The sequence below is a fragment of the Heterodontus francisci genome, chromosome 9 (assembly GCF_036365525.1).
Source record: "Heterodontus francisci isolate sHetFra1 chromosome 9, sHetFra1.hap1, whole genome shotgun sequence".
Classification (NCBI taxonomy): domain Eukaryota; kingdom Metazoa; phylum Chordata; class Chondrichthyes; order Heterodontiformes; family Heterodontidae; genus Heterodontus; species Heterodontus francisci.
The window spans coordinates 48,453,842-48,472,077 of NC_090379.1; the positions used below are offsets into that span (position 1 = coordinate 48,453,842).

General features: G+C 43.2%; 1 protein-coding gene across 9 annotated transcripts in view; it reads left to right on the forward strand.

The window, feature by feature from the left end:
• Nucleotides 1-18,236, forward strand: part of mark3a (MAP/microtubule affinity-regulating kinase 3a) — a 227,124-nt gene that overhangs the window by 38,786 nt on the left and 170,102 nt on the right. Inside the window, exon 4 of one of the 9 annotated variants that reach the window (XM_068038984.1) lies at nucleotides 13,961-14,014. The exons of the other annotated variants lie outside the window; for them this stretch is intronic. Within the exon in view, the coding sequence (XP_067895085.1) occupies nucleotides 13,961-13,999 (39 nt within the window). The 3' untranslated portion in view covers nucleotides 14,000-14,014. Of the gene's footprint in view, nucleotides 1-13,960; nucleotides 14,015-18,236 lie in introns of those variants that run through there. 9 annotated transcript variants of the gene reach the window in all.

Sequence of the window (18,236 nt, forward strand, 5' to 3'; positions counted from 1 at the left end):
TTAGATTTAAATGTTCTACAGGTATTTTACATACCTCTATAACATCCACCAGGATTATGTCTCTTTTGGAGGCTAGAGCTAAGTCAATTGTGCAGTCCCTGACTGGCATCAGCTATCCTAATGTAGGTTGGAGATAGAGCCTGGTGCTGTCCTATTCAGTGTATATTCCAGTATGTTCCAGCTACAACACTGGCATCTACCTAGCAATGTGGAAAATTGCCCAGGTATGTCCTGTACACAAAAAGCAGAACAAATCCAACCCAGCCAATTACCGCCCCATTAGTCCAGTCTCAATCACCAGTAAAGTAATGGAAGGTGTCGTCGACAGTGTTGTCAAGCAGCACTTGCATAGCAATAAACTGTTGAGTGATGCTCAGTTTGGATTCTGCCAGGGCCACTCAGTTCCTGACCTCATTACAGCCTTGGTTCAAACATGGACAAAAGAGCTGAACTCGAGGTGAGGTGAGAGTGACTGCCCTTGACATCAAGGCAGCATTTGACCAAGTATAGCATCAAGGACCCCTAGCAAAACAGAAGTCAATAGGAATCGGGGAAAACACTCTGCTGGTTAGAGTCATACCTAGCACCAAGGAAGATGGTTGTGATTGTTGGAGGTCAATCATCTCAGCTCCAGGACATCACTGCAGGAGCTCCTCAGGGTAATGTCCTAGGCACAACCATCTTCAGCTGCTTCATCAACGACCTTCCTACAATCATAAGGTCAGAAGTGGGGATGTTCGCTGATGATTGCACAATGTTCAGCACCATTCGTGACTCCTCATATACCGAAGCAGTCCATGTCCAGATGTAGCAAGACCTGGACAATATCCAGGCTTGGGCTGATAAGTGGCAGGTAACATTCGTGCCACCCAAGTGCTAGGCAATGATCATCTGCAACAAGAGAGAATTTAACCATCTCCCCTTGACATTCAATGGCATTACTATCGCTGAATCACCCACTGTCAACATCCTGGGGATAACCATTGACGAGAAATACCGTGGCTACAATAGCAGGTCAGAGGCTAGGAATCCTGCGGTGAGTAACTCACCTTCTGACTCCCCAAAGCCTGTCCACCATCTGCATGACACAAGTCAGGAGTGTGATGGAATACTCTTCACTTGCCTGGATGGGTGCAGCTCCAACAACACTCAAGAAGCGCGACACCATCCAGGATAAAGCAGCCCGTTTGATTGGCACCCCATCCACAAACATTCACTCCCTCCACCACCAGACACAGTGGCAGCAGTGTGTACCATCTACAAGATGCACTGCAGCAACAGATTGATAAGTCTCCTGGCCCTGATGGAATGCATCCTAGGGTACTAAAAGAGATGGCGGGAGAGATAGCAGGTGCACTGGCGATAATTTTCCAAAATTCACTGGACTCTGGGGTAGTCCCAGCAGATTGGAAAACAGCAGATGTGATGCCACTGTTGAAAAAGGGAGGTAGACAAAGGATGGGGAATTATAGACCGGTTAGCTTAACCTCTGTAGTGGGGAAGATGCTTGAGTCTATTATCAAGGAAGAAATAGCAGGGCATCTCGATAGAAATTGTCCCGTTGGGCAGATGCAGCATAGGTTCATGAAGGGCAGGTCATGCTTGACAAATCTTTTGGAATTCTATGATGACATTACAAGCAAGGTGGACAATGGGGACCCAGTGGATGTGGTGTCCCTAGATTTCCAAAAAGCCTTCGACAAGGTGCCGCACAAGAGGCTGCTGTATAAAATAAGGATGCATGGCATTAGGGGTAAAGTATTAGCATGGATAGAGGATTGGTTGACTGACAGGAAGCAGAGATTGGGGATAAATGAGTGCTATTCTGGTTGGCAATCAGTCACTAGTGGTGTGCCTCAGGGATCGGTGTTGGGTCCGCAATTATTTACAATTTATATAGATTTGGAGTTGGGGACCACTTGTAGGGTGTCAAAGTTTGCAGATGACACTAAGATGAGTGGCAGAGCAAAGTGTGCAGATGACTGTGAAACTTTGCAGAGGAACATAGATACATTGAGTGAGTGGGCAAAGGACTGGCAGATGGAATACAATGTTAATAAATGTGAAGTCATTCATTTCGGTAGGAGTAACAGTAAAAAGGATTATTACTTGAATGGTAAAAAGTTGCAGCATGCTGCTATGCAGAGGGACCTGGGTGTCCTTGTGCATGAATCGCAGAAGGTTGGTCTGCAGGTACAGCAAGTAATTAGGAAGGCAAATGGAATTTTGTCCTTCATTGCTAAAGGGATTGAGTTTAAAAGCAGAGAGGTTATGTTGCAGCTGTATAAGGTACTGGTGAGGCCGCACCTGGAGTACTGTGTGCAGTTTTGGTCTCCTTACTTGAGAAAGGATGTACTGGCACTGGAGAGGGTGCAGAGGAGGTTCACTAGGTTGATTCCGGAGTTGAGGGGGTTGGCTTATGAGGAGAGACTGAGTAGATTGGGATTATATTCATTGGAATTCAGAAGAATGAGGGGGGATCTTATAGAAACATATAAAATCATGAAGGGAATAGATAAGATACAAGTGGAGAGTATGTTTCCACTGGCAGGTGAAGCTAGGACAAGAGGGCATAGCCTCAAGATTAGAGGGAGCAGATTTAGGACTGAATTAAGAAGGAACTTCTTCACCCAGAGGGTTGTTAATCTATGGAATTCCTTGCCCAGTGAAGTAGTTGACGCTTCTTCAGTAAACGTTTTTAAAGCTAAGGTGGATATCTTTTTGAATAATAAAGGAATTAAGGGATACGGTGAGAACGCGGGTAAGTGGATCTGAGTCCACGAAAAGATCAGCCATGATCTTATTGAATGGCGGAGCAGGCTCGAGGGGCCGGACGGCCTACTCCTGCTCCTACTTCTTATGATCTTATGAACACACCAATGCTGCTTAGACATCACCTTCAAAACCCATGACCTCTACCCCGTTCCCCTCCAAGCCACACACCATCCTGACCTGGAACTATATCGTCGTTCCTTCACTGTCGCTGGGTCAAAATCTTGGAACTCCCTTCCTAACAGCACTGTGGGTGTACTGCAACGGTTCAAGAAGGCAGCTCACTACCACCTTCCCAAGGACAATTAGGGATGGGCAATAAATGCTGGCCTGGCCTGGCCAGCAATGCCCACATCCCGTGAATGAATACATAAAATATCATCTACTCATTGCCTTATCAGCTGAACCATTGGGGTACCGGAAAGGGGGCATTTTATCAGTTTCGGCTGAATTTGAACCACGATGCGAAAGGATAGTGTACCAAACTGCTTCACCAACCTTTCTGACAAAGTATTTTTTATTTTTTTAATGGTTTAATTGTTCCTTGTTGCTAGAACATTTCTGAAATTATCCAAGTATGGTTCACCTTTACCTTGCTAGAAAATTTCATAAATTATCCTAGTTCACCTTCTGAGTGTCATTCATTAATACACTCATCCAAGTGCTGTCAGGCTATAGCGACCATTGACATATATGTTCATCAGCTGCTTTTTTCCTCATTGTGGTGCTGAAAAATATGCCTAATATGGAGGGATTACATCAGTCATGCAGTTTTTCAATCTTAGTTATTTCCATTTTCCCGCTGAACTGGCTTATGGAGTTGATTTTTAGCCATTGAAATGGCAATTTTTATAAAGTTGTTTTTACTTTCAAAATAGATGGTAAGAGCTGGAAAGCAGAAGAAAAAGGAGAATATGGGTGGTTGTTGGTCGGCACAGACTCGGTGGGCTGAAGGGCCTGTTTCAGTGCTGTATATCTAAATAAATAATAAATAACAAAAAGGCTAGGATAGAGTTTGTGTCTGTGTTAAATCTATCTATATGATAAAATTAGTACATGAATCCTACACTCCAATATAGAGATTGGTGAACATTTCCTGTGGGATTTCCAATGTTGAAATGCCAGTTTGCTATCTCCATTATCTGTAATACATGTAAGTGTCCCTTCAGTAGGATTTCCTGTTGTAAAGTCAGCACCCATTAGCCTCCATGGTCCAGTCATACAAGCCGGTTAAGCTCTTGCGGTAGATGAAGCTTGAGATTTCACATCTTCACCTCACCATTACCATGGCAGCTTCAGAGCCTGAACTTTCCCAGACCAAAGCCATCTGCACCTGGATGGAGTAGGTTCTATTACCCATTAGACTGTTCTTTGTAAATTTTTACTTAGCTCATGGATTCTTTTCAGTGTTTTAGGAATTCTAAATAATCGAAAATCAGAAATTGGGTCCCAGCTGCCCTCCTTGATTCCCTGCTCCTGACAACCCAAAATTGGGGACTTTTTAAAAATTTAACATTGTGCAAAAGAACCAACATGATGGAATGAACTAATTACACACCTGCTGTAGCTCTTGCTGGATTTGAATTATGATTTACAAATTTCGGAAAATGTATTAAACTGAGGGGCGTACACACACGTCCAGACCACAAATTAGAGTTCTTTTAACAAAGTTACATTTTTGAAGCAAAATTTACCCTCCAGTTATTACCTTATTGTCTTTTGGTTTTTGTTGATGGTTAAAATTTATAAATGTTTAATTCGTGACATCTCTGAAATTACAACCGAGAGGACACTTCCATGAACCAATCAAAAAAAAATAATGTTGCAGAGATCTCTTCCAAAGTTATGGTGCATCCAGATCTAGTATGCCCAGACTCACCCACTGCTGTTAGACCCATGTCTTTCCCCCTCCCTTATTATCGCCAGGCACCTGGAATCCAGCAATGAGTAAAATCTCATAGTCCATCCCTGGTTTGCAAAGCTCGGGTTCTCCCTCCAAAGTTCAGGATAAATTCTGCCAATCTGCCAAATTCCAACAGCCTCACAACTCTGCTGCTGACTGCCAAGGTCCCCACTTTAGTGCTACCATAATGCAGAATCTCCCAGGTGCAGCTAAACCTCCTCCCCTAACCTAGTATCTAAGTTCAGCTCCATATCTTGCATGCCATTATACTGTATATTCTCTGCTTTAAAATTACTTGCAAATAGTACTCTTTCTTCCCATAACACTTTGCAGCATTTTGGATGAGCTAAAGTTATGGAGGACAGGGGCTGGTCAGGAGTATATTGGAATAGTGTTATGCAGGTGGAAGTAGGTAATCTTCATAATGCAGAGGATGTCTGTTCAAAGTTCAGCTGGGGTGTAATAGGATGGGAAGGTTGAAAACCATGTGGCCAATGAGGGGTGGAATTTGTTACAGGTATACAGAGTTTATGGTGGGAGCCAAACACGATGCCATTGGTCACCTGAGTACTTAACTGTAGGAAATTGTCGCTCGTGCTCTCTGATAACCAAGAGTGCGATACTACGAAAACCTAGCGGAGTATCGAAAGTGCAGGAGTGAAATTAGAAAAGAAATTAGGGAAGCAAAGAGAGAGCATGAAAAAATATTGGCAAGTAAAATCAAGGATAGCCAAGGGTGTTTTATAAATACATAAAGAGGAAAAGGATGACTAAGGAAAGAGTAGGACCAACTACAGACCGAAAAGGTAATGTATGTGGATGCGGAAGATGGTTCTTAATGAATACTTTGCGTCCTCTTCACAGAAGGGAGGGATGATGCTGACATTGTAGTTAAGGAGGAGGAGTGTGAAATATTGGATGCTATAAACATAGTGAGAGAGAAAATGCAAAGGGGGTTAGCATCTTTGAAAGTGTATAAATCACCAGGCCCAGTTGAAATGTATCCTCGGCTGCTAAGTGAAGCAAGGGAGGAAATAGTGGAGGTCTGGACATCATTTTTCAATACTGTCTAGCTACAGGCATGGTGCCTGAGGACTGCTAAATTATACCGTTGTTCAAAAAGGGAGAAGAGGATAGACCAAGTAATTATAGCCCACTCAGCCTAACCTCGGTGGTGAACAAATATTTGGAACAAATTCTGAGGGACAGTACAAATTGTTATTTAGAAAGGCTCGGATTAATCGAGGACAGTCAACGTGGATTTGTTGAAGGAAGATCATGTCTGACTAACCTGATTGACCCTCCTTGTTACCTCCTCAAAAAATTCAATGAGGGAAGTGTGTTTGATGCAGTCCACGTGGATTTTAGCTAGGCTTTTGACAAGGTCCTACTTGGCAGACTGGTCAGAAAAGTAAGAGCCCATGGGATCCAAGGACAAGTGGCAATTTGGATCCAAAATTGGCTCAGTTGTAGGAACTGTAGGGTAATGGTTTTCAGGTGTTTTTGTGACTGGAAGGCTGTTTCCAGCAGGGTTCTACAGGGCTCAGTACCGGGTCCCTTGCCTTTCGTGGTATATATCAATGATTTAGACTTAAATGTAGGGGTATGATTAAAAAGTTTGCAGAAGATGCAAAAATTGATTGTGTGATAGTGAGGAAGAAAGCTGTAGACTGCAGGAAGATATCAGTGGTCTGGTAAAGTGGCAGAAGAGTGCAAAACATAATTCAATCTGGAGAAGTATGCGATAATGCATTTGGGGAAGGCAAACAATGCAAGGGAATACACAATAAATTGTAGGATACTGAGAAATGTAAGGGAACTGAAGGATCTTGGAATGCATGTCCACAGATCCCTGAAGGTAGCAGGACAGCCAAGGATCTGTGCTTGGCCATCAGCTATTTACAATCTATGTTAATGAATTAGTTGAGGGGACTGAGTGTAACATATCCAAGTTTGCTGACACTACAAAGTTAAGTGGGAAAGTAAGTGTTGAGGAGGACTTGAAGCATTTGCGTAAATGGGCAAGCACGTGGTAGTTGGAATACAATGTGGCAAAGTGTGCGGTTATCCGCTCGGTCGGAAAAATTAAAAAGCAGAATATATTTTGAATAGGGAGACAATGGGAAATGTTCGCATTCAGAGATACCTGGATGTCCTTGTACATGAATCACAGTTAACATACAGGTATAACTAGTAATTAAGAAGGCAAATTGTATGTTAGCTTTTGTGGAGTACAGAAGTAAAGTCTTAGTACAATTACACAAGTCAGTGGTGAGGCCACACCTGGAGGACCGTGTGCAGTTTGGGTCTCCTTACCTAAGGAAGGACATATTTGCCCTCGAGGGAGCACATTGAAGGTTCACTAGACTGGCTCCTGGAATGAGCCGATTGTTCTATTAGGAGAGATTGAGTAGACTAAACCTATATTACCTGGAGTTTACAAGAATGAGAGATGATCTGATTGAACCATATAAAATTCTTAAGGGAATTTACAGGGTAGATGCTGAAAAAATATTTCCTCTGGCTGGGGAATCTAGAACATGGGGTCACGGTCTCGGAATAAGGGATCAGCCATTTAGGACTGAGATTAGGAGAAATTTCTTCACTCAAAGGGTTGTGAATCTTTGGAATTCTCTACCCCAGAGAGCTGTGGCTGCTCAGTCCTCGAGTGTATTCAAGACAAAGGATGATAACTTTTTGGGTGTTAAAGAAATTGAGGGATATGGAATAGTGCAGAAGGTAAAGTTGTGGTAGAAGATTAGCCATGATCTTATTGAATGGTGGAACAGCCTCGAAGGGCCTATTCCAGCTCCTATTTCTTATGTTTATATAAGGTGCTTAAGAAGGCATTCAGGACACATGCGTTTATTAGCTGAGGCAGAGAATATAAGAGCAGAGAGGTTATGCTAGAACTGTATAAAGCACTAGTTGGGTCACTGTGTACAGTTCTGGTCACCTCATTACAGGAGGATATGATTGCACTTGAGAAGGTACAGAGGAAATTTGAGGATGTAGCCAAGAATGGAGAATTTTAAATGTGTGAAAAGATCGGATAGCTGGAGTTGTTTTCTTTCCAACGGAGGGGAGATTTAATTGAGGTTTTTAGATTTAGATTAGAGATACAGCACTGAAACAGGCCCTTCGGCCCACCGAGTCTGTGCCGAACATCAACCACCCATTTATACTAATCCTACACTAATCCCATATTCCTACCAAACATCCCCACCTGTCCCTCTATTTCCCTACCACCTACCTTTCCTAGTGACGATTTATAATGGCCAATTTACCTATCAACCTGCAAGTCTTTTGGCTTGTGGGAGGAAACCGGAGCACCCAGAGAAAACCCATGCAGACACAGGGAGAACTTGCAAACTCCACACAGGCAGTACCCGGAATCGAACCCGTGTTCCTGGAGCTGTGAGGCTGCGGTGCTAACCACTGCGCCACTGTGCCGCGATTATGAGGGGCCTGTATAGAGTGAATAGGAGGGACCTGATTCCTTTAGCAGAGAAGTCAGTAACAGGGGGCATAGATTAAAGTAATTGGCAGAAGGATTAGAGGGAAGTTTTCCCTCTGAAGAGTGAAGAGAAATTTTCTTGTCCAGAGGTTGGTGGGGATCTGAAACTCACTGCCTGAAAGGGCGGTAGAGGCAGAAACCCTCATTGCATTAAAAAAAATACTTGGATATGCACTTAGAGGCGTAACCTTACAGGGTTACAGACCAAGAGCTGGAAAGTGGAATTAGGCTGGATAGCTCTTTTTTTTTAGCTAGCACAGAAATGAGGAATGGAATGGCTGTCTCCTGTGCCATAAATTTCCTATGTTTACATTTCTAGAAGCAGTGGAGGGGTCAAGTGATATGGTGAAGCTGGTGTCGTTAGTGTACATGTGGAACCTGATTTCATGTCTTCTTACGATGTCATCAAGAGACAGTGTGTAGTTGAGGAAGAGGATACCAGGGATAGGGTTGAAATGGGAGCTGACTTCTCTTGACTTTAACTTCAAAATTAAAACCCCTGCTGAGAATTGGCCAGGTTCTTTGATATGTAGATGAGCAAAGATACAGAACTTAATGCTAGATGCTGATCGGTTATTGGCCCTTTGAACAGCAGTTGATGTTTTATATGTCGACCATGACAATCACACATAGAAATGGTTTCAATAGCTGATAATGAAATGGCTGAACCTTGAGGTAACATAGGAACAGGAGTAGACCATTCAGCCTCTCAAGGCGGTTCTGCCATTCAATTAGATCATGGCTGCTCCATATCCACTAATGTCCTTGCCTAACAAAAATCTATCAATTTCAGTTTTGAAATTTTAATTAACCAAGCTTCAGTTTTTTGGGTGAGTGAGTTCCAGATTTCCACTACCTTTTGTGTGAAGAAGTGCTTTCTGACATTACCCTTGAACAGCCTAGCACTAATTTTAAGGTTATGCACCCTCGTTCCGGACTCTCCAATAGACAAAATAGCTTCTTTCTATCTGCCCTATCAAATACTTCAGTTATCTTAAACGCTTCAATTAGATCACTCTTTACTCTTCTGTACTATGGGGAATACAAGCCTGTGTAACCTGTCCTGATAATTTAACCCCTTTAGCTCTGGTATCATTCTAGAGTCATAGAGTTATACAGCACAGAAACAGGCCGATTGGCCCATCGTGTCTGTGCCGGCCATCAAGCACCTATCTATTCTAATCCCATTTTCTAGCATTTGGTCCGTAGCCTTGTACGCTATGGTGTTTCAAGTGCTCATCTAAATACTTCTTAAATGTTGTGAGTGTTCCTGCCTCTACCACCCCTTCAGGTAGTGTGTCCCAGATTCCAGCCACCCTCTAGGTGAAAACATTTTTCCTCAAATGCCTTCTAAACCTCCTGCCCCTTACCTTAAATCTATGCCCTCTGGTTATTGATCCCTCTGCTAAGGGAAAAATTTTCTTCCTATTTATACCATCAATACCCCTCATAATTTTGTATACCTCAATCAGGTCACCCCCTCAGCATTCTCTGCTCTAAGGAAAACAGCCCTAGCCTATCTAGTCTCTCTTCATATCTGAACTGCTCCAGCCCAGGCAACATCCTGGTGAATCTCCTCTACACCCTCTCCAGTGCAATCACATCCTTCCTATCTTATACAGCTCCATCTTAACCTCCCTGCTGTTATATTCTATGCCTCGGCTAATAAAGGCAAGAGTGGCGCAGTGGTTAGCACTGTAGCCTCACAGCTCCAGCGACCCGGGTTCAATTCTGGGTCCTGCCTGTGTGGAGTTTGCAAGTTCTCCCTGTGTCTGCGTGGGTTTCCTCCGGGTGCTCCGGTTTCCTCCCACAGCCAAAAGACTTGCAGGTTGATAGGTAAATTGGCCATTATAAATTGCTTCGAGTATAGGTAGGTGGTAGGGGAATATAGAAATAGGTGAGGATGTGGTAGGAATATGGGATTAGTGTAGGATTAATATAAATGGATGGTTAATGGTCGGCACAGACTCGATGGGCCGGAGGGTCTGTTTCAGTGCTGTATCTCTAAATAAAAAATAAATCCAATATGTCTTCCTAACCACCTTATCTACCTGTGCTGCTGCCTTCAGTGATCTGTGGACAAGTACACCAAGGTCCCTCTGACCCTCTGTACTTCCTAGGGTCCTACCATCCATTGTATATTCCCTTGCCTTGTTAGTCCTCCTAAAATGCATCACCTCACACTTCTCAGGATTAAATTTCAGTTGCCACAGCTCCGCCTATCTTACCATCCCGTCTATATCGCCCTGTAATCTAAGGCTTTCCTCCTCACTATTTACAACACCACCATTTTTCGTGTCATCTGCGAACTCACTGATCATATCTTCTCTATTCATGTCTAAATCTTTAATGTACACGACAAACAGCAAAGGTCCCAGCACCGATCCCTGTGGTACACCACTGGTCACAGGCGTCCACTTGCAAAAACAACCCTCGACCATCACCCTCTGCCTCCTATCACTAAGCCAAATTTGGATCCAGTTTGCCAAATTGCCCTGGATCCCATGGGCTCTTACCTTCTTAACCAGTCTTCCATGCAGGACCTTATCAAAAGCCTTACTGAAGTCCATGTAAATTACATCAACTGCCTTACCCTCATCTACACATCTAATCACCTCCTTGAAAAATTCAATCAAGTTTGTTAGACGTTCAATCAAGTTCTAGTGAATCTGCACTGCACCCCCCTCCAAGACCAGTGTATCCTTCCTGAAGAGTGGTGCTAAAAGTTCAGATCATGCATTGTTTAAAAGCATTACACAAGAACACAAGAAAGGGGAGCATTAGTGGACCATATGGCCCATCGAGCCTGCTCTGCCACTCAATACGATCATGGCTGATCTTTGGCTTCAATTCCACTTTCCTGCCCGCACCCCATATCCTTTGATTCCCTGCAAGACCAAAAGTCTATCTATCCCAGACTTAAATATATTCAATGATGGAGCATCCACAACCCTCTGGGATAGAGAATTCCAAAGATTCAGAACCCTTTGAGTGTAGTAATTTGTCCTCATCTCAGTCCTGAATGATTGTCCCCTTATCCTGAGACTGTGTCCCCGTGATCTAGATTCTCTGACCAGTGGAAACGATCTCTCGGCTTCTACCCTATTCAAGCCCTTTCAGAATCTTGTATGTCTCAATTAGATCGCCTCTCATTCTTCTAAACTCCAGTGAATATGGGCCCAATTTACTCAACCTCTCATCACAGGACAACCCCCTCATCCCAGGGACTAATTTAGTAAATCTTCGCTGCACTGCCTCCAGTGAAAGTATATCCTTTCTTAAATGTGGAGACCAAAACTGCACACAGTATGTGGTCTCACCAAAGCCCTGTGCAACTTCTTTATTCCTGTACTGCAATCCCCTTGCAATAACGGCCAACATGCCATTTGCCTTCCTAATAACCTGCTGCACCTGAATGTTAACTTTGTGCGTTCCTTGTGCGAGTACCCCCAAGTCTCTCTGAACAACAACAACACTTACCATTTTCACACTTTTAAAAAAATATTCTGCTTTTCTATTTTTATGACCAAAGTGAACAACTTCACACGTCCCTACATTATACACTATTTGCCGTCTTGTTGCTCACTCACCTAACCTGTCTATATCTCTTCGCAGCCTCTCTACGTCCTCCCCACAGCTTACCTTTCCACTGAGCTTTGTATCATCAGCAAACTTAGATACATTACTCTGTCTCTTCATCCAAGTCATTAACAGAGAGTGTAAATAGCTGAGGCCCCAGCACTGATCCTTGTGCCACCCCACTATTCACTGCCTGCCAACTTGAAAATGCCCCATTTATGCCTACTGTGTGCTTCCTGTCTGTTAACCAATCCTCTATCCACACTAATATATTACCCCCAACACCATGAGCCCTACGTCATTTTGACAATTTCCAGTTTCCTGGTCCCAACCGCCTCCTCTTCACTATGGATGTCCAATCGCTCTACACCTCCATCCCCCACCAGGATGGTTTGAGGGCTCTCCGCTTCTTCCTGGAACAGAGGCCCAACCAGTCCCCATCCACCACCACCCTCCTCCGCCTGGCTGAACTTGTTCTCACATTGAACAACTTCTCCTTCAACTCCATGCACTTCCTTCAAGTAAAAGGTGTCGCTATGGGTACCCGCATGGGTCCTAGTTATGCCTGTCTTTTTGTGGGATATGTCGAGCATTCTTTGTTCCAGTCCTACTCAGGCCCCCTCCCCCAACTCTTTTTCCGGTACATTGATGACTGTATCGGTGCCGTTTCCTGCTCCCGCCCCGAACTAGAAAACTTTATCAACTTTGCTTCCAATTTCCACCCTTCTCTCACCTTTAATGGTCCATCTCTGACACTTCCCTTCCCTTCCTCGACTTCTCTGTCTCCATCTCTGGGGATAGGTTGTCTACCAATATCCATTATAAGCCCACTGACTCCCACAGCTACCTCGACTACACTTCTTCACACCCTACCTCCTGTAAGGACTCCATTCCATTCTCCCAGTTTCTCCGTCTCCGACGCATCTGCTCTGATGATGCTACCTTCCATGACGGTGCTTCTGATATGACCTCCTTTTTCCTCAACCGAGGATTTCCCCCCCACTGTGGTTGACAGGGCCCTCAACCGTGTCCGACCCATTCCCCGCACCTCTACCCTCACCCCTTCCCCTCCCTCCCAGAACCGTGACAGGGTTCCCCTTGTCCTCACTTTTCATCCCACCAGCCTCCATATCCAAAGGATCATCCTCCGCCATTTTCGCCACCTCCAGCGTGATGCCACTACCAGTCGCATCTTCCCCTCCCTTCCCCTGTCAGCATTCCGAAGGGAATGTTCCGTCCGCGACACCCTGGTCCACTCCTCCATTACCCCCACCACCTCGTCCCTGTCCCAGGGCACCTTCCCCTGCAATCGCAGGAGGTGTAATACCTGCCCATTTACCTCCTCTCTCCTCACTATCCCAGGCCCCAAACACTCCTTTCAGGTGAAGCAGCGATTTACTTGTACTTCTTTCAATGTAGTATACTGTATTCGCTGCTCACAGTGTGGTCTCCTCTACATTGGGGAGACCAAGCGCAGACTGGGTGACCGCTTTGCGGAACATCTCCGCTCAGTCTGCAAGCAGGACCCTGAGCTTCCGGTTGCTTGCCATTTCAACACTCCCCCCTGCTCTCATGCTCACATCTCTGTCCTGGGATTGCTGCAGTGTTCCAGTGAACATCAACGCAAGCTCGAGGAACAGCATCTCATCTACCGATTAGGCACACTACAGCCTGCCGGACTGAACATTGAGTTCAATAATTTCAGAGCATGACAGCCCCTCATTTTACTTTCATTTTTAGTTATTTTTTCTTCCTTTTTTTTTTACATTCCTTTTTACATTTTTTACAATCTTTTTTTGCATTTATTTCATTTCATCTTAGTTTGTTCAGTTTGCTTACCCACTGTTTTTTTCAGGTTGTTTTTCTTCAGGTTTGCACTTGCTGCTGTTCAATATTCAGTATATTCACACCTAATCTGTACTAATGCTTTGCCTTTCAACACACCATTAACATATTGTTTGCCTTTGCTCCGTGACCTTTTGGTCAGCTATGTGGCCTGGTCCAATCTGCACCTTCTCCTTTGTTATCTCTTGCCCTACCCCCACCTCACTTGTTTATAATCTGTGACTTTTCTAATATTTGTCAGTTCCGAAGAAGGGTCACTGACCCGAAACGTTAACTCTGCTTCTCTTTCCACAGATGCTGCCAGACCTGCTGAGTGATTCCAGCATTTCTTGTTTTTGTTTCAGATTTCCAGCATCCGCAGTATTTTGCTTTTATTACCATGAGCCCTTATCTTGGTATAACTGGTATGTGAGAACAGAGCAAATTTATCATTTCAATGCCCATGAGATTTCAACATCAAACTCTACTGTGGACCTGCTTTTACATCAAAGAAATAATATATATTCATGGTCAGTTCTGTGGTTTTCAGTTCCCAGCTTCACACTGCTGTGTGAGGTGGCTGAGGTTAGCTATGCACATCATCTCCCATTTATCATCCCATCAGTAACTAAGTAAAAAGTGACAAACTAAGAATTTCAGGCTGCCTCTTGTTTGAAATAGTTTATGTATTGTACAGGCAAGTTATTGCTGAGTTTTTCTACTTTGATGTTGAATCTATCTTTTAAATAAGTTGACTATTTTAACTTCACCCAAACAATATGTGAGCATTCATTGTGGTCTTTTGTGTGATATATCATGTTTGAGGGGTACTTGTTAGTCCTGTGGCACACAATCCCATTTATGGCATGCATATTAATGTAAGTTTCCGTCCATAAGAGACTGTATTTTGAGCATTAGTTAATATTGGGAGAAAACTGAACTTAACAAGTATGATTTGCTTAGGGATTTTAAAACTAATAATGTCATTTTTGTTTGAAAAAGAGGTGTAAAATTTGTAAATTGGTTGACAATTTCATAAAAATGTAAGAAATAGGAGCAGAAGTAGGCTATGCAGTCCCTCGACTCTGCTTCAGTAGGTTCTACAACCTCAATTCCATTTTCCTGCCCAATCTCCAGTCCAGCATCTTAGGTTAGAACTATGTCAGTTTAGGGAACTGAAACTGAATGCATGATTACTTGAAGCTTGATCCTATTTAAGCTTCAGAAAAAAGCGCAATATATATCACTGCCTCTATCCTTTTTTTCTCTCTCTCTCTCTCTCTCTCTCTCTCTCTCTCTCTCTCTCTCTCTCTCCCTTCTTCTCTACCTCCCTCCTTCTCTACCTCCCCCCCTCCTCCCTCCCTCTCTCTCTCTTGACTTGGCATTCAAACTTGATTTGCTAATGAAATCATTCTGGTGAATTACAGTATGATTAACTTGAGCAATTGTTTTGATTTTCTTTTATCTTATTTCTGTTTTTTTAATTAAGAATCATTGCCCAAGCTGCTTCAGCTGTAGGGACTTTCATTCTATTTCTCATTTTGGATGCAATTTAGCAGAACACCTTGGAGGAACTGCTGTCACCACCTTGAATTTGAACAAAATTTTAAAAGGTATAAACGGAAATTAAGCAAAAGTCAATGTACAAGACAATTCTTTCAATTGGTTAGCTTATTTTAAAGGATTATCGTACGAATTTTTATTTAAAAATAAGGCATTCTTACTACATGTAGCTTAAACAATCAATTACTAGTGATGATGAGTTGAGATTTTTTAAGTTTAAAATTTCTTCTCCCCTTTGTAGCTTTGTTAGTGCTTCCTGGCTCTGCTTCTCTTAACTGGCTCGCTCCATCTCAAGCCCAACTCCAGGGTCTGGCCTGTTGTTCTACCTCTCAAAAATCCTAGAATTTGCTGCTTCCTCTCATACGCTGGCCCATCCATTTCAGTGGGTGGGTGATGGATGCTGACTGACATTTGTTTTTACACTGTTTGGCATTGCAAGATTTCGTGGAGTGATTCAGCAGCAAAGGCAAAATGACCAGATAGTGACACAAACACAGCTCCATCTTTCCCAGAAAACATGTCAAAAACAGTCTGACCTGATATTCAGGGTGGAATTGCAAGATGATGGCAAGATTGTGATGGTCTGTCGTTTGAAGTGTTTCTGTGCTGCGTTGATTCATCTGAAGGGAGTTTCAAGATTACCCTTTAAGAAAAGAATCGGACACCGAGAAATACTGAGGCAATCATTGAGGAGTGTGAGAGTCACAGGGAGAGAGAGAGCTAGATGGAAGACCAACAGATATTGAAAGGAGGACAAATAGAAGGTAGAGGCTGAGGAAAGGAGCAGTACAACAATTGTTACGACTGAGGCGGGAGGAGTGCACAGTCTTTTTTAGTTCCACTTCTCCACAGGTCACAACATATATTTTTTAAAATATTTACCCAGGTACTGATGCGGCTAATCATATACCCTACTTTTTATTCCAGAATGAAATACACCAACCAGGTTTCTTTAATAAACAACAAAATTATCAGTTTATTACCAAACAAGACTTAACCAGTAACGAAGCAAAGCATTAACATACAGATTGAAATATGAAAGTTTCCCTTTTTAAATTTCCCACACACAAACTCACCCACACATTGAAAAATACTGAAATTCACTCTGCAGAGGTCTGTTACAAAAAAAGAATACTTTGGACAAATATTTGCTAATTCTTGAAGAAAAAAGGGAAGATATGGAAAGATGTCAGTTGTCCCTTTTTGGTCTGGCATCCCAAATACGCGTAGACAGCTGTCACTGGGATCTTTCTAGAGCAGTTCTTTTCAGGCGATGTTGAGGATCAGTTTGGCAAGCTCTCCAGGAGAAATGTGGCATTAGGGGTTTCTGGCAGGCTTTTCAGGAGAAATGCAACATCAGTTTCTCTATTTCTTACACTTGATTCTCAGTAAGTTCTTAGAGAGATGGAAGAGGGTAAGCTGATGGTGGCTGCTCTCTTGGCTGATTTTCTCCAATGTCTTAGGAGAAATGCAGCATTAGGGATTTTAGTTCCCACACATTCAATACGCAGGGTTTCTCTGCGACAGGAGGAAAGAGATGAGTTGACACACTGGACCTCTCAGGGTTTCCTAGAGAGGTGCAGGAAAGATGAGCTGTGGGGGGAGAGGGGGTCTTTCTCCTTGGCAGGCAAAACAAACTGTCTTCAAAGCAATTCACACCCTAACTGACTTGAAAACATTACCCAAAACCCCAAAACAGAAAGTCAACCTCTTGACCTCCATAACCCTTGACATGTGGCTTGTCTGTAAACATCTTCCCAAGGTCACCAAGGTTTCTGTTTTTTATTAAGTTAAAGCACATGACTTCCAGCAAAAGTCGTTTTTAAACAACATCTTTTCAATGAACTGTCAACAGCAAAGTCCAGCTTCTATGAAATCTTCAGCCTTCTAATGAATCCATCTTCACAATTTAAATGAGTCTTCAAAAAATACTTAATAAAAAATATAGAAGCATCTTCATAACACAATACATTTTTATTACTTTTGGAGTAATGTTATTGAAGATCAAATAATATGAACTTAAGAATTTTTGGGAACAGGAAAACACTCAACAATCCTGTTTTTTTAATGCAGTATCATGCATGGCTACGTATCTACTGATTATTCACTCTAAATTTCTTCTTGCTCCTGAACAGCCTCAATTGGATCTAGAATACTTAGTCCATTTCAATGGCCAACCCAGGTAACTTATTCCATAACTCCATTGGTCTTTGGATGAAAAAGTTAAGCATGATTTCCCATTTTATTCCAAACTTAATTTTTCTGTGTCTCTTGGTCTTTGAAACCTTCAATGGAGAGGATTTTTTCCACTTTTTAAATAGGGCGCTTGCAAAATTACTTGGATGTTTGCCCTGTTGGGCTTCTGCAAGATTTCTTTGATTTTACAGGAACTGTAGTAATAACCACATAAATTCCAAAGTAAGGCAGGGATTTCAGTTACCATCCCATTCACCCCTTATGAGTTAGTGGTCTCACACTAGGTGCAATAGCATCATATTGGCTTAGTTCTTATTCTAAAATGTTGCAAACATCTAAGCACCCCACTAATGTTTACAGCCTCTGTTTCTTTTGGGCCTCCTTATCTCGAGAGACAATGGATACGCGCCTGGAGGTGGTCAGTGGTTTGTGAAGCAGCGTCTGGAGTGGCTATAAAGGCCAATTCTGGAGTGACAGGCTCTTCCACAGGTGCTGCAGAGAAATTTGTTTGTTGGGGCTGTTGCACAGTTGGCTCTTCCCTTGCGCCTCTGTCTTTTTTCCTGCCAACTACTAAGTCTCTTCGACTCGCCACAATTTAGCCCTGTCTTTATGGCTGCCCGCCAGCTCTGGCGAATGCTGGCAACTGACTCCCACGACTTGTGATCAATGTCACACGATTTCATGTCGCGTTTGCAGACGTCTTTATAACGGAGACATGGACGGCCGGTGGGTCTGATACCAGTGGCGAGCTCGCTGTACAATGTGTCTTTGGGGATCCTGCCATCTTCCATGCGGCTCACATGGCCAAGCCATCTCAAGCGCCGCTGACTCAGTAGTGTGTATAAGCTGGGGGTGTTGGCCGCTTCAAGGACTTCTGTGTTG